General features: G+C 28.0%; 1 protein-coding gene across 3 annotated transcripts; it reads right to left on the reverse strand.

The window, feature by feature from the left end:
* Nucleotides 1–883: 883 nt before the first annotated feature.
* Nucleotides 884–7995, reverse strand: LOC114179083 (glycosyltransferase BC10-like). 3 transcript variants are annotated; one of them, XM_028065294.2, is made up of 11 exons: nt 7724–7995; nt 6570–7085; nt 5856–5954; nt 4567–4667; nt 3684–3755; nt 3477–3567; nt 3027–3107; nt 2122–2181; nt 1925–2047; nt 1456–1494; nt 884–1372 (listed from the first exon to the last, which is right to left on the reverse strand). In XM_028065294.2, the coding sequence occupies exons 2-11, from the start codon at nt 6954–6956 to the stop codon at nt 1244–1246; spliced, it is 1182 nt and encodes a 393-aa protein (XP_027921095.1). In that variant the 5' UTR covers nt 6957–7085; nt 7724–7995; the 3' UTR covers nt 884–1243. The 3 variants fall into 3 exon arrangements, with proteins under 3 accessions (XP_027921095.1, XP_027921097.1, XP_027921099.1); XM_028065296.2 differs by having other exon boundaries at nt 6570–7143; nt 7724–7993; XM_028065298.2 differs by lacking the exon at nt 7724–7995 and adding an exon at nt 7337–7556.
* Nucleotides 7996–16024: the final 8029 nt, after the last annotated feature.

Here is a 16024-nt window from a genome sequence, read left to right on the forward strand (position 1 = left end):
AATGCCAAAATTTATAATACTAAATCATTTGTGGCTTGTTTAAAATCTTAAACAACCTTAAAACTATAAAATTGAACTGTTTCCACTTTATCATTAATTCCTTTAACTCCATATACAAAATACGAGAAGTATATGAAGAAAAAAGAGAGCAAGACATAAAGTTCAAATTTATCTGTGATGAACATTTTTCTGTGATGAACATGGATTTTTCGAAAGTTCCAGAAGAAGTGTGACGCAATAACTTATTCTCAGCCATCATCTATGTTAAAAACGTCAATGGTCACACAATATGGCAAAAGCCGTCCATTTTCGGAATCATGAAAACTTTGACTTTAGTTCTATTTTGATAAATTTAAGTGTTTTTGATTAAAATTTTATTAAATATTTTTGTTATATTGAATGCTCAAAATATCTTATAAGCTTTTATTTAAAAAAAAGTGAGTTGAAAAGTTCTAAGATAATGAACAAGAAAACGCTATTCCCTATATAAAATCAGCTACGCAAATCATATAATGTAATTCCAGAAAAACTGTTTCGTTCAGTCGGCGTAGTTACGAGACACGAGAATTCTAAATGCTTGTTTTTTTCGTAGAGCAACATCTCAATACTTGTTAAATGTGACTTTAAAAGTTATATAAATTACTATTGTAAACAACCATTAAAGGTCGATAACATGTACTTTGGTACTAATTGTGATCGTCTGTTTTTGTTTAATATCAGTGCAAGGTTAATTCAAAATTAGAATTACACTTCCTCAAGGTAAATTTCCAATTCAAAACTTATAAGACTCAATACTAACGTCACTTACATCTGGAAAAAAACACGAGGACAAAGAGACTACAAAATTTCATCAAAGAGATACGCACAAAAATGGACAAATGAATTTGTGAATGAAGAGTAAGGTGTTTTCAACTAAAAAGCTGGCATGTTTTACAGAGATGAACAACCATAATGAGTTGATATGATTCCTCCAAAATCTATCATGTAAAATATAACCGAAATGGAAGGAAAAAAAATAAGCCATCCATCCCAAAGGAAGGAACACTGAATCGTTAGCCTCCTGTTCTGTTCATGTTAAGCCACCCGAACTCCATGGCCAGTTCACCTTGCACTCAATATATGCGGCTGCTAGGCGATCAGACCTCAATAATGCTGCAATTTACAACTCTCATGTCATATGAGAAACCAAGATGGGGGCCGAAAGTAACAACTTTTCGACCAAAGAATAGATCAAATAGCTGCCTCATGCTGCTGAATAATTGGAAAATAGATGCAACAAATTATCCAGTGTTTCAGGAGTGAATTTCCTAGCAAATAAGTAACATGGCTTCTGAATCCCGTTCCATAAGCAAGGCCAGCTTTGCACTTCTCTCTGTGGAAACACAAGATAACTCATCAAGCTGGTTAATTCATCCTCTCTATAAAACAGATCAGTAAAGCTATAATGTATCATACCTTCTCATCACTGGTTACGTGTACGCTTACATCGATGGACTGCAGAAATAAAAATTATTGTTAATATCCATGGACTAAACTTGAAAACAAAATAAACAAAGACCATGCTAAGTTGAAAGAAGTTAACTGTTGCAGCACACTCGCTAAACAAAAATACTATGAAGAAAGGGAAACCCCCACACCTCTATATCAGTTTTACTTTCCCTTAAAAGTCTTATGGTGTGTTTTACTATAACTTAAAAAGATAGGGAGAGCATTGTCAATACCCAGAGAGAGCACTCTGACGCATCTCACTACTTTTAAGGAATTTTATTTCAAATTTGCTTATGCATGACCATTTGAATTCAGTTTTCATTCAAGTTTAGATTTGCATTCCATAACATGGATTGTGTCAATTAGAATGCAATCAGTAGCTCACAGAAAAGAATGAGTATGTATTGTAAAATTTAGAGTTTTAGCCGAACTATACCGTGATATTCTTCAAAAGTTCGTAAGTTACATCCTGAGCCCTATAAGACTTCGGGTGCCATTTTCTCTCAGACCAGTCAACATGAGTTAATGACCAGTTTGCAATTCCACCAGGATCAACCATCTAAAACCAGAGATATGAGATACTTAGCTTAAGAATGAAAAATGTTAAAATAATATTACAATTCAAACTCTCACCTGGAAGAAGGTCGGCAAGTAATGCTCATCAGCAATGCAATTCCGCCCCTCCAAACCGGGCTGGAAAAATAGCAAATTTCACATCAATACTAAATTGGTAGTATATAATACTTAAATCTGTTTATTTCTCCTCCCCTCCCTCCCTTTATGAAGCAAACAAGACTATTCTCCCTCCCATCCTATTCGCTATCCTCCCCTTTCATTAAAAGCCTTCCCCTCTCCTCCTTTAGACCTAATGCTGTAGTAACCAAGTGACCCACAACACCGGTGCACAATATGACTCCATACATATCATGTGCGTATCATCTCTATGTTCCCCAAGGTGTTTTTTTTCTAGCTTACACAGCAGTACATTTATGGAGTTTAAAATTCTAAATTACTAGAACATATATGGTCCAATCACCTTAATCACTAAACAACACTGGCATACAAGATAAAACCAACAATATCAAGGGTGCTAACACCTTTTGACATTCTAGATTGTCATTCTCTTTCAGATTTTTTGCGACACACCATACAGGGGCATACACAGCAGTAGCCATGCAATCTTACAATGGACATATGCTTCTTCTTTTTTCTCAATGCAAAAAAGGAGGATTGTACAAAGTAAATGCTTTCTGTAACGTCTTACATACTTCGGAGAAAAGTTATTAAAAGAATAAAACACAAGTAACAAAATGCAACATCCATGTATTGCTTAAAAATATGGTTAAGGACAAGTAAAACACAAAATCAGAAACTTGGCATCTTGAACCTCAAGAAATACTAAATTTGCTTGGCATGATGGGTACAAATTTTAAGAAGAATTAAATAATAAGGTTAAATACAACTAACAATTCGAATAAATTAAACTATTATACAAAAACAATTTAAATATTAAGCACAACATATGAAAACAACTTTACCTGACAGTAAGACCGGAATTTTGAATAGTACAGGCTATCAGCCATGACTATAATTGCATGCTGCCGTTTCATTGCAAACCACTGCAAGGGAAGATAAATAATAAGGCAGAGACATAAATGGGTTATACATACATGTGTGTGTGTGTGTGGGTAGGTATGCATTTCACAGAAGATAAAGTATTATTCTTGCTATTGACGACACCACCAAGTTTCTGTGACAAAACTCAATTCTGTAGTGTGTTCAGTATAGCCTATTGATAGAAATCACACAAGGGTATGAAACAATGGAAACTTCCAATTATCCAGTTGGTATCTTGGGAAAAGTGCAATTGTTAAATAAAGTAGACAAAATACTTTGTTCCAATTAAAAATTCATTGTATGTAGATAAGCAATGTTTCTATTTTAAATGTTGAATTCCAAGCTCCATCGAGACTTGAGCAAGAATATACCTGTGCACCCTTTCTAAAGTCCTTCACCTCAACTTCAGGAAGCATGCGATCTGAATACCTGCCATTGCCGTGAGGACCAGGATCCTTGAAGCTAATAAGAGAAAGGAAAAGTTCACATTAGTAAAAATATGTCAAATAGACAGCAGAAAACAGAGAGAAGAATGGCTATTATCTCGATAAAAACCCAGAGGAGAAAGATTGTCATACCAGTCAACAAAGCTGATATTTGTATACATCAGATAGTTGTAAATATGATCAAAATGATACAGAGGCACACAACTGCAAAACCAATATATACAAATCAGAAATTGATAAAACCTATAAAACTGAGTAAAGTACATTTTTAATCCCTAAAAATATGATTTAAAGTGGTTTTGATCCCCTATTTTTTTCTTTTGTCAATTTTAGTCATTGTAAAGTTTAAATTGTTTTCGTACTTTTTGGGTCTCGCAATGGAAAATTGGAAGGCGGATAAAAAAGAAGGAAGTATTAAGTATCGAGGCACACAATCATTGGAAAAACATAAATTTCGAGAAAAAAAAAAAAAAAACTCTTCATATAAGAGTGAAGATTTATACAGAATCATAGGTATAATCGATTTTGTTATGCTGAAAACATAATGGATTATGCCTTTGTATATATCTTATAAGTTGAGATATAATCAATTATGTCGTTAATATTTACGTATTTATTTATGTATTACAATAAAATAAATATTTTTTTCAATTAAATCTAATATAAGTTTTTTACTCAAATTCAGCCGCTTTCTTTTAATTCAAACAATTTCATTTTCTACTCTTTTTCCTTTTCCTTTCTCTCTCTTTCCGCTCTCACCAGAGTCTAGATAAAGCTAGGAAAACATTGAAGTATCAACCATGTCACCTCCATACGGAACTATAATGACATGACATGATTAGACACGTATACCATATCACCGCTAAGTAGTGAAAGACAATTCTCAAGATTTAAAATTTAGGAGGACAAAAACCACCGGAAAAAAACTTACGGACAAAAAACATGTTAATGTCTAAAACTAATTATTCAGTAAGAACATAATTAAAAGAAAACTCATAACACATTAACAGTTTACCTATCAGACAGTAGAACAAATTGCTGGTTGTCAGGATCTTGAAGGGCATTCCCTAATAGCCGTCTCTCTGCATCAACCATAGAAATTTTACCCCAAATCACCTGCCACAACACTTCTGATTAAGAGAATTGCTCACCACAAAACCACAGACTATTGGAAAACAACAGGCAATTACACTTGCTGTCACTATCCCTATAATTAAATCATAAACACCCGAATTTAAAAAGCACATTCACCAGCCCTAAAAAAAACACATTCAGACTGATTCCAAGAAAATACCAATTAATTTTAACCAGATGCAACATTGTTTAAGTAGAATAAATTCAAAGCGTTCAGAGTCAAACTGGACTTGTCGACTTCTCAGCTTATTCCACGGAATAAAACAGATACTTTATCTCATTTTACAAGAATGAAAGTGTGCAACAGAACTTTGTCAATAACATTCTAGTTCCCTAAAATCAGAAGTGGTGAGTTCAATAGAAGATGTGAAAACATTAAGGCAAGTACATTTAACTTATGTTGCTTTAAGCATAAAAATAAAATGGAAAATTACACTAGTCTTCACTGGAATCTTGTTAAATGACACTAAAATTCCCCTAAATTTTACATAAAGACTCATCCTTCCTATGTTTATCATACCCCTTTCTTATTTAATAAAGTGACACAAACACTTCTTTATTACTCTCCCAGATCTTCTAAGGGTTGTTTTCAATGTTCAAGAACATTTTTTTCTCAATCACGGCCTTCCTTTCCACCTAATTTTTAATTATCGTAAACATTTATTGCAAAAGTGGAAATGAAAAACAACTCATCCATTTATCTTAGATTATAAATTAAAAACAGTAAACTAGAAAATTTTATAACTATTTAATTAGAAAGTAGAAATGTATTATTTTTTCTAGATCTGTGTATAAAAACTTTAAGTGACACTTAAAGAAATAAAGGTAATACAATCTAAAGGACTTGAGTGTTTGATAGAATCTAGTAGAGGTGTCATTGTCACTTAAGGACACTTCAGGAAAAGTAAGTACAATTTCCCCAAATAAAAGTCATTCTGTGACATAGCTGTGTCAAAAACTACAATATTAGCTTATTATTTTTAGCTTATGATTTCTTTAAGCATGTCTTATGATTAAAAGAACCATTTTTTCTTTAAATAAAAAGTTAAATACAAACAGTCAACGGAAATATGATTCACATAAGAGAATATATATTTACTTTTAACAGTTAATTAAGACAGTACAATTCATAAACGATAGTAAACGGAACAGTAAGAAGAAAATATGTACCTGGTCACTGCGTACATCCCGATTAACAAAATATCGACTCACATGAATTGGTTTTGTCTTGGATGCATGCACATAAACAGAGAATTTTCCTTCGTGACCCTGCGAAAAAGGAGTAGAGCATAATCCAGGTAAACACAAACCACAAGATAAACAGGATTCAAAAGAAAGCAAACCAACTACCAACCAAGGAAATTACAGAAACAAACTATGGATGCATGTGCACTACAATCCATTACGAGGAGTCTATTATCAATAAGTTATTAAAAGCATAAATACTGAATCAAAAATACAGGCCATTTTTTTAATTATTTAAATCATGCAACAGTCTCCTTAGCCCATCATCTAAAGGTGCTACAATAAGGAGATTTTCTTTTCTAATGATTCCAATACAGTTTTCTGACTGAAGGAATGAAATTCTAAAATTCTCCAGAGTCCTAACAATTTGATGTTTCTTCTAGCAGTCACTTCTAATAAAAGAATCATCAAAGACAATAAGGGAGTTCGAACCATAGAAAAATTCAGTGTCATCAACAAGCTAATTTTCTTATAGATAAAAGAAATGCAGGATATCTAAACACTACCAAACTGGCTATCTTCTTTGTCATAAAACATGTGTCACAAATACATTTCAAAGAGGAAAATTGACCGTCTTCCAATGTGAGAATTGAGAAACAACAGCTTGAACATATAAGATTAGACAGGTACAAATCTTACTTGGAAAAACTTGTCCCACAATCTTTCGAATGGCAGAGAGCCCGGTGACAAAAACATGAAGGCAACTTTTGATTTTCTTGAAACAATTGCCGGTGAGTTCAAAATATCCTTAATCACAACACGTGAAGCAATCTCTTCATCGGTGTATTCTCTTGCAGGCATCGGTGGAAGCCAATCAACAAAACCCTTGCACCCTCTGGAAGAAAAGACATAGCAGGCCGAATTGCTTTTTGGTGGGTAGATATAAGCGCAGATTAGAAAGACACACACAAACAACACCAAGATAATAATCCACATGGGCTTCTTCATGGGAGGACGGTGGCGAGACCCGGGCAGTATCTGCATATCACCCACGCTATCCAAACGCCAACCTTTTTCTGCCTTCATCTATGCAAATGCATCACAGTGTTCACCTCCGCCAAATCTCTTTATCATCCACGTGCTCCCTCACTCCAACCCACAGAAACCAAGGGCATATACCCCCCACAATTAACTCACAGATTGACGCAGAGAAATCTGAAAACAAAAACAAGTCAACCTTTTTATCCACTCAATTCTTCACCGAAATCCACACCTGACAAATGAATACAACCCTCATAATATATCTAAAAGAGAGATAAAGATACACAACAAAGCCTCGTCCACCTAACCTTTCTTCTGATTCTACTAAGTATTTCTCAACTCTAATAAACGAATGAAGATAAAGAAAAAAAAAAAAAAAATACTCGCAAGAAGCAAAAAGTCCAGCAATTAATCGCTCACGCTACCGAATATTCACAAAATCTTAACCGCAGGACAGGGGCAGGGACTAATGCATCGTTGTTTCGAAGTATACTAACAGCTAAGACAACCATGATATTCACAAAAACACAACTGCCGAAACAAACTTAACAATCTCAACAACAGGAACTTCAGTTTAAAATTGAAACAGCGGTCGAAAGCAACCACCCGAGGGGTCAAAATCAAAAAGACATTCAAACCCCTGTCCGGTAACAACAGAGTGTGTAACAAAAATAACTTGCAAGACACTAAACAATCTCACCTAATTTATTTACAAGAAAAAGAAGTGTTTATTCAGCGTTAAACCCCCAACAATTAAGCGAAGATATTAATTTGAAATAAAGAAAAGAGAGAGAAAGCAATGAGAGGAATACCCGAAAATGGTGGAGTTGAGGGAAGGAAAAAAGAAGGATATGGATTAAGGTAAACGAAATCTAATGATTGAGAGAGAAAGATCTAGGGCAAAGGAAAGAAGAATCAGAATAGTGTGGGCGAAAAATAGGATTGCAGAGCCCTCCCTCAATTAATTAATTTAATAAAAAAAATTGGACTGAATTCCCTCTGTGTAAGCACTTTCGGAACAAACACAAACACAACAGACTCTCCTTCCCCTTTGTCCGTTCGTCTCACCCATTGGTTGGCGCTGCCTTTTTCTTCCTTTTCATACTTTACTATTATATTTAAATCGCAATTCATGGGGTCTTTTAAAATAAAAAATACAATATATTTATTTTATAAATTTAAGTTTATAAAAATTTAATGGAGATATTTATTTTATAAAATTGGATAATAATGTTTTATTGTGAAATGTATTAAAATTATTTATTATTTATATATTTTTTAATAATACAACTATTTAAAGTAATAGAATCAATCAAAATAAAAAAATTAATTTAAATTTAATTTAATAATTCTTAAAATTTATTTACAACATATTTAAAAATTAAAATTTATAATTATTACTTTTTAAAATTATTATTTCATAAATTATTTTTATAAATAAATAATTAAAATTATAAAATATGAAATAATGATATTTTTTCACTAAACGTTGAACTCAATTTTTTTATAATTAAAATAATTAAATTATCAATTTTTTCTTTTACAAATTCAATTTTTTATTTGACTTTTTTTAAACTTAACAATATATAACTAAAATGAGATGAATTTATAATTTATAAGAGAAAACAAATTTTATTATAAGTTAATTATGTGTTCTTTAATTAAATTTAAAATTTATTTTTTAACTGTAAATATCGTTTTTAAGGGTATCAAAATAAAATTTCACTCTAGAGTCAACCCGTTAGTTTGTTAAAATAGAGAGGGTCAGGTTTGAAATTTTTAACCTATAAATCCGTCTCGACCCAACCCGTTTAACTCGTCTAATTGGAGAGTTGTCTCTGACTCACTCTTTCATTTTGTTTTTTAAAATTAAAATTAAAACAATTAAAAATATTAAATTTTTAATATTCTGATTTTTAGATGAAAATATATAATATTATTATAATTTAAATCATTAATCATTTCAAATTAAGTTTATAATAGAGTAATTTAACATGAAAATATAATTATTATTTTAGTTTATCCAATTAAAAAATATTAATTAATTAATCAAATTAAAAATTTAGAAAAATTTTATATGATTAATATCCTTTAAATATTTATTTAAAAGTATATATACAAATAAATTCTAAAAAGATAAATTTAAAAGTTAAAAAAGAAAGTAGTAGGTCAATGACTGAGATAATTTTTGACTATTTTTCTGTAACAAACCAGTCGGATCAAAATTTTTTTATAAATCAAGAGCGGGTCTAATTAAACAGTCAGATCCAACATTTTTTGATGAATTAAGAACGAGTTGAGTTAAAGCAGATCGACCTAAGTCCATTTTATCATCATCTCTTAATTTAGTATATTTTTTATTATTTTATTTCTTTAATATAATCATTTGTATGTTTGGAATATTTTTTCATAAATGTAAGACTTTTTACATTTTGTTTCAAAATATTTACTCAATTTTATTATATTAATTAAAATATCAATGTAATTAAATGAAAAAATTCTCCTATTATTTAAGTGTAAATTTTTCACATCTTTTAAGAAAAACTATAATGTATTAACTATATAATTTTATTTTTAATACATAAATATATACGTATATATATATATATATATATATATATATATATATAATCACATATTAAATATGATATTCTCTAAATCTTAATTATGTAAAATAAAACTTTGAATAATTTGTAATGAACAATAACAAATATAAAATTATTTTTAGACACTGATTTTAAATAAATAATGCTTATTTAAGTATTTTGCAAGTAATTGAAGAACATTAATTAAAAAAATTATTTAAACTTTTTTACAAAATATTATTCAGTAAAATATTTATTCTAAAATAAAATTTAAATATTCTTATTTTATTTTATAAAAATAATTTTTACATTTGTATGTTGTAAGTGATATATTTTATTTGATAAATTGAATTCAAATTTTATTTTTTAATTTCATAAATTTTATTTATCCATTTTTAAAACATACTGGATATATTATTTAAGTTAGTTAGTAAAAATTAAAAACACTGTAATAGAAATAAAAAATATCAATATACTTTAAAGGTGACATTTTATCTCTTTAAATATCTCAAATTTTAGTTTTAGATTTAACTTTAATAATTTTATTCAGATTTAATTAGTAATTTAGTTTCTAATTTAAGTCTATAACTCACTTTTCATATTTTTTAATAAATTCACTTTTAATATTTAGTAAATACAATCAAATTGATAATTAGTAAGAATATCACGTGTCATTGATATGATAATTAGTAAGAATATCACGTGTCATTGATATAATTACAAAGATCGAATTACTAATTAAATATTTAATTTTTTTATTTATCACAACTGGAAAAAAGAAAGTATTGATTTGTAATAATAGAAATACATGAATGACACTGAATAACCTTTATCATTAAACTTTTGTTAGTATAAAACATTTAATAGAGTAGAGATACTGTTTTTCCAAGATTAAATAACTATAAATACTTGTCAAAACGTATGAAATATTTTGGTCGTATATCTATTATTTTTAAAATTACAATAATTGGGGTCACGCCAAATAGAAACGCGTTGGCTCGTTCCTCAGCGTTTGCTTGTCCCATTCCAATCAGCGACCACTTCTGTTGTGTAATGTCTTCCACTCTATTCAACAAAGTCAAATTTGTTATTCATTAACTTCTCATCACACGCTGCTTCATTTAATACAAATTAATATTACTAATACTAAATTGGGAAAAGTTTTTTTTTTTCATTTGTTGAAATAGAAATCATGATTTATGTGAATTGTTATACTTGACTTGAAAAAGCTATCATTTAAAATATTCCGCTCTATACTCAATTACTTAAACTTTAAAAAATAAGATTTCATGGTAAAAATATATTTTTTTAAATAAAATTAAATAAATATTTAAGTAAAATTAGTTGCATAAAGGTAAAAAAGACAAATGTACTGTTTTTTATATTTATTGAAAATAAAATGAAACTGTGGAAAAAACAATACTGCGGAAACATAAAAAAAATCTGAGATGGAAACTTGGTAAATAATTCCTTTTATATATACCTAACTTGATCAATGTGGGAAGCACTTAATTGGATATAATCAATAAAATTTTTGTAACTTGAGTTCCCATGTCATAAAAACTATTGGTAGAAAAATAACTAAAGAAAGAAACTCGTCTAAATTTTGTTAACAATAATGCAAACACGTTAATAATGTTCATTAAAGACTAATTAGTTTATTATATATATATATATATATATATATAATTTTGTTTTGTGAATGATTTAATTATTTAAATTGGAAAGAACAATTAGGGTATTTTTTATCGGACAAGTCTATTCTTGTTGGATGAATAATTTTGCATTTTTGGCTTGAATTACGAATAATTTGTTGGAGAAATTTTGTTTTATGGAATGTTGTTATGAGTATGAAAGTATATTAATGAGATGGAAAGATGAAAATTATTGAATTGTATGTTTGTATGAGGTTTGTGCTTTTAAAGGAGAAATGCAAATCCTTGATAGTTAATGTTATGCATTGATTAAGGATATGTGTTGGTCAGAAGTAGAGTCAAGACCCTTTACTAAAGAAGTTTTAAGTTAACTTACTCAATTAGGAGAAATTTTGTCATTTTATTAGACCAAGTAGAGTCAAGACCTTTACTACAATCCACTAAGTGGTTTCATGACATGTATAAGACTTTTTGTGCCAAAATCAATACATAAATCTTGATATTGAGTATAGATTTGTTATTTCATAAATATTTTCTTATATTGTTTTTATATATAAAAAATAACATTTGTATTGGTTACTAATTAAAAATAATTACATTATTATAGAAATTTAAAATACAATATATTTGAAATTATTATTAGTTTACCTTTTCTCTTATTGATATTTAAATATCTCTGTTTTGTAATAATTACTATAATGGCGTGAACAAAAGAAATTTTATATAGGAATGATAATAGATCAGATGAGGATTGTGTCATGTGAAAAAACATTATGAGCTTTTGGTCTATGTACATACCTTTTTATAGTTGTGAAGTTGTGTAATCCTTTTAACTTTGAGAGTAAAGTTATGCAGAAATTAACTCATTTTTTACCAACTTTGTTATGGACTGTGATTACACATTTTGGAAATAGTTTATGTATTCAGGTTTGGTTGATATTATGAACTCTAAAGAATAGAAATGATCTATTTTTTTAAGGTTGTTACAATTTAATTTGTATCGAGAATATTAAACGTAAAGAAAAGACGGTGGCTAAAATACAAAGGATGATGTGCGTTTCACCAAAATGAAAATAGGGAATGAAAATGGTTGAAAGTGTGAACGATAAAAAGAATACCAACACATTTACTGCCAAATTCCAACTTTATTATCACGTATTATCTTAGTGTTGCAACTTAGTAACCCTTACCACCATTTTATAAAGAATAAACCATTTATTTCGTAAAATAATTTTAAATAAAAAATACACATAAAATATAAAATACATTAATAATTTACTTCATGTTTGGTCTATTTTTTATTAGAATTACATAAATAAATTTTTTACCATGTACAATTGATTATGTCATAAGGATAAACTAATATTTTTATTTTTATTTTCAGAAGGAAATGGAACATTTATATTACTAGTTTATGTATCTGCAGCTATGCAAACACTTCATGACATAAAACATTGAAAATAAAAGAATATTACTAGTTTTAACATGTAAATATTATCTAAGCACTTAATCCAGAATATAAAAAATATTTTCTGCATTAAGTGTTTTGAAAATTATTTTTAATTTAAAAAACTCTTAATTTAAAATATAAAAAATATTTTTAGATTAAATATTTTGAAAATTACTTTTAGATCTAAAAATATCTTCCTGAATTTTCAATCCGGAAAATATTTAAAAAAAAAAGAAAGAAAGAAAAGGTGGGTTTTTGTTATAATTTTAATAAGGTGTAGTTCGAAAATTACAGGTTTTATAAGGGTATAGGAAGAAAAAGGGAGGTGCATGAAGAAAGCCCCATAGAAACAAAACTCAGAAGGGACTAAAAGTTTGAGCTAATTTGCAGCCTCTTTAGCCCAATAAAACTGTTTGATGACTCCAATTTCTTCATGCGTTTCCGCTGAAATATTTGAGTCTGTAACAAAATTTGTATCACGTTTTTTCACCTCTGATCGAAGAAGTATTCCACATTGAAAAGTGGGAAAATAGTTTTTTTTTTCCCTAAAAAATTATGAGAATAAGAACAAGTAATACAATAGAATATCTAATTCGGAGTTCTCTTTAAATTTAGTATTCAAGTCTCATAAGAAATTTCCAAATATACTAATATACCATGGTGAAAATTTCAAAATTAATATATAAACAACATGTGTTTACATCAACAATTTGAGAATAAAAGTACTTGTTCAAGTGTAACATTGCAAAAAATAGTCAGGAAGGATAATATTTAATTACAATAGTTAAATTAAATTTTTTAATTTGTAAAAAAAATGAAATATGAGGGATATAAATGTTTAAAATAAAGTAAGATTATTGGAAATTAATCTAAAATACGAAAAATTAAAAATAAATTAAAATAATTTAATAAAACTCATTTTTACTTTTTGTTTTTCTTTTATTTATTTGTTTTTATTTTCGTTTCATTTTCAGTGAGAGTGGCAAAACAGGTTAGCCTCATCTGTTTTGGCCTGGTCCGTATGTGGCTTGTCAAAAACGGGTCGGACTGGGCTGGCTCGTCAAACCGAAACGGATCAATAATCACAACTCGTCCCGTATAAGACAGGCTAACAGGTCAGAACGGGCTGACCCGTCTACTTTTTTATTTTATAAAAGTTTTTTAATTTGTTTTCAATTTTTTTATATATAGATATAAATTATTATTAAAGTCATATTTAATCAAATAAAATATTTTTAAGCTTTTAATTGATTAGTTAATATTTTTAATTAGATAAGTTAAAATAATTATTAAATTTACATATTCAATTATTCAACTATAACTAATAATTCAAACTTAATTTGTAAGTGTTAATGATTTAAATTACAATACTATTATATATATTTATACATTTAAAATATATAATACAAAAAATTAATCTTTTTAATTACTTTTATTTTATTTTTTTTAAATGGATCAAGGGGCCAGGACAGGCTGGCCCGTTATGTTGACGGGCTGAACGGGACGGATCAGAACAGGTTGACAGGTTGAGATCTTCAACCCAACCCGTTTCTTTTAACACAGACTGACGGGTTAGCCCATTTGACCCAACCCGTTTTGCCACCCCTAATTTTCAAACCTTGTGCACCTTGAGGCATGATAAAGTTATTTGTTATTCACAGATTATTTTAGTCTTTTACTTCTTCCACCCCCACATTTTTCTCTTTCATCCTCTATTTTCTTTAAATCCCATTTTCTAATTTCTTATTTATCATTTAACCTCAGAAATTTTTATTATTGTGTTTCTCACCATTAGTGTCATATGTAGATGTGGTAATGGGATGAGGGCGAGTTTCGTTATCTTATATTCACTCTTAAAAAAAATTATCTTCATCCCTATATCAAAATTCAGGTATCAAATTTTTTTCACATCCTCATTTTTATCATATAACGGGTATATACTTGTACTCGTACATGTGTCCATTATGACTATTTCAATATCAATCAATTATTTTTTATAAAATAACAAAAATTTACGATAATGAAAACATAGTAATATAAAATATTCAATATTAAAAGGGGTGTATACATTTCAAATTAGAATACCAAATACAATTTCATAATAACCAACATATGTATTAAATTTGTAAATGTTAATGAAACCTGATGATAAAGTTTAAAAATATTCAAAAAAAAAATTAAAAGAAAAACAAATTAAAAATAAAAATTATTTTAAATGTATGTGTAGTTCATTTTTTTTATAGACCAATAAAAGTTATAATACATCACTTGATCAAATTACACAAATAACACAAAATGAGAGATCAAACTAATAATAATAGTACTTTAACATATATCTTTTATCTTTTGAACTTCAATATATATTAGATAATGATAAAAAAAATTCATTGCAATTACATTAAATTGTTATATTATAGTAAATAAAATTTATTTACACAATTATAGTGATAAAATTATACCTATGGTAATAATAAGTTAGAAAAGAAAAATAATTATATACAAAATATTAAAATAGTATTCTACATGATAAAAATAAACAACAAATAAAATTATTAAAAAATTGATCAAATGTTTGTCTTAAAAATAATTTGAGAGACCATTAAATGAAATCACACAAAGAAAAATAAATGTATAATCAAAGATAAATATCGTAAAGATTTAAGAAAATTTTTCAAATATCAATCTAATCGATGACCGAGAGAAAACGAAAATTATTTTAGCAAGAATAAAGTTTTTTCAAATGAAAAAATAATAATAATAATTAAATAAAGAAGATAAAGTTCTTACCTTACTTAGTAAATGAAAAATTTATGTTATTGAACACTTAAATTGAAAGTGTTAAACATTACTCATGTAAAAAAAATATAATAAATAAAAATATTAAAAAATATTAAAAATATTCAAATGTAAAATATAAAGAATATTTATTTGATAAACATAATTACATTTTTAGATAAGGCAAAAATTATTTTGAAAATAAGAATAAATTTGATGAAAAGCCAAATAATTAAAATAAATAAGAAATCTAAAGTACGTGGTGTATATATACATTAAAAAAATATATATAAAACACGAGATTCAATTAAGGTAGACTCAAAATATAATCCACATCCTTTTTAAACATATATGAAGTTTATTTATGTATTGAATGAAAACAACATGTACCTTTTAGAGAGCCGCCAAAGGTCGGTACTGAAGAACGATAAATCACGTTAACGGAACGGAAGCGTAGTCTGAGGTTGACAAAGAAAACAACACAAAACGAAGATAAGAATTTTAAGGTTTGAGAATTGAGGAAGAAAAAGACAAGGAAGCAATGTAACTACTATTACTAATCAACCAAACCAAAAAAACGAGTTTGAATTTTGCATTCTTAATTATCATTACCGTCGAACTTTTTCTACTAACATTAAATAAATAAAA

The sequence above is a fragment of the Vigna unguiculata genome, chromosome 3 (genome assembly GCF_037176805.1).
Source record: "Vigna unguiculata cultivar grain cowpea cultivar isolate G323 ecotype 2 chromosome 3, ASM3717680v1, whole genome shotgun sequence".
Classification (NCBI taxonomy): domain Eukaryota; kingdom Viridiplantae; phylum Streptophyta; class Magnoliopsida; order Fabales; family Fabaceae; genus Vigna; species Vigna unguiculata.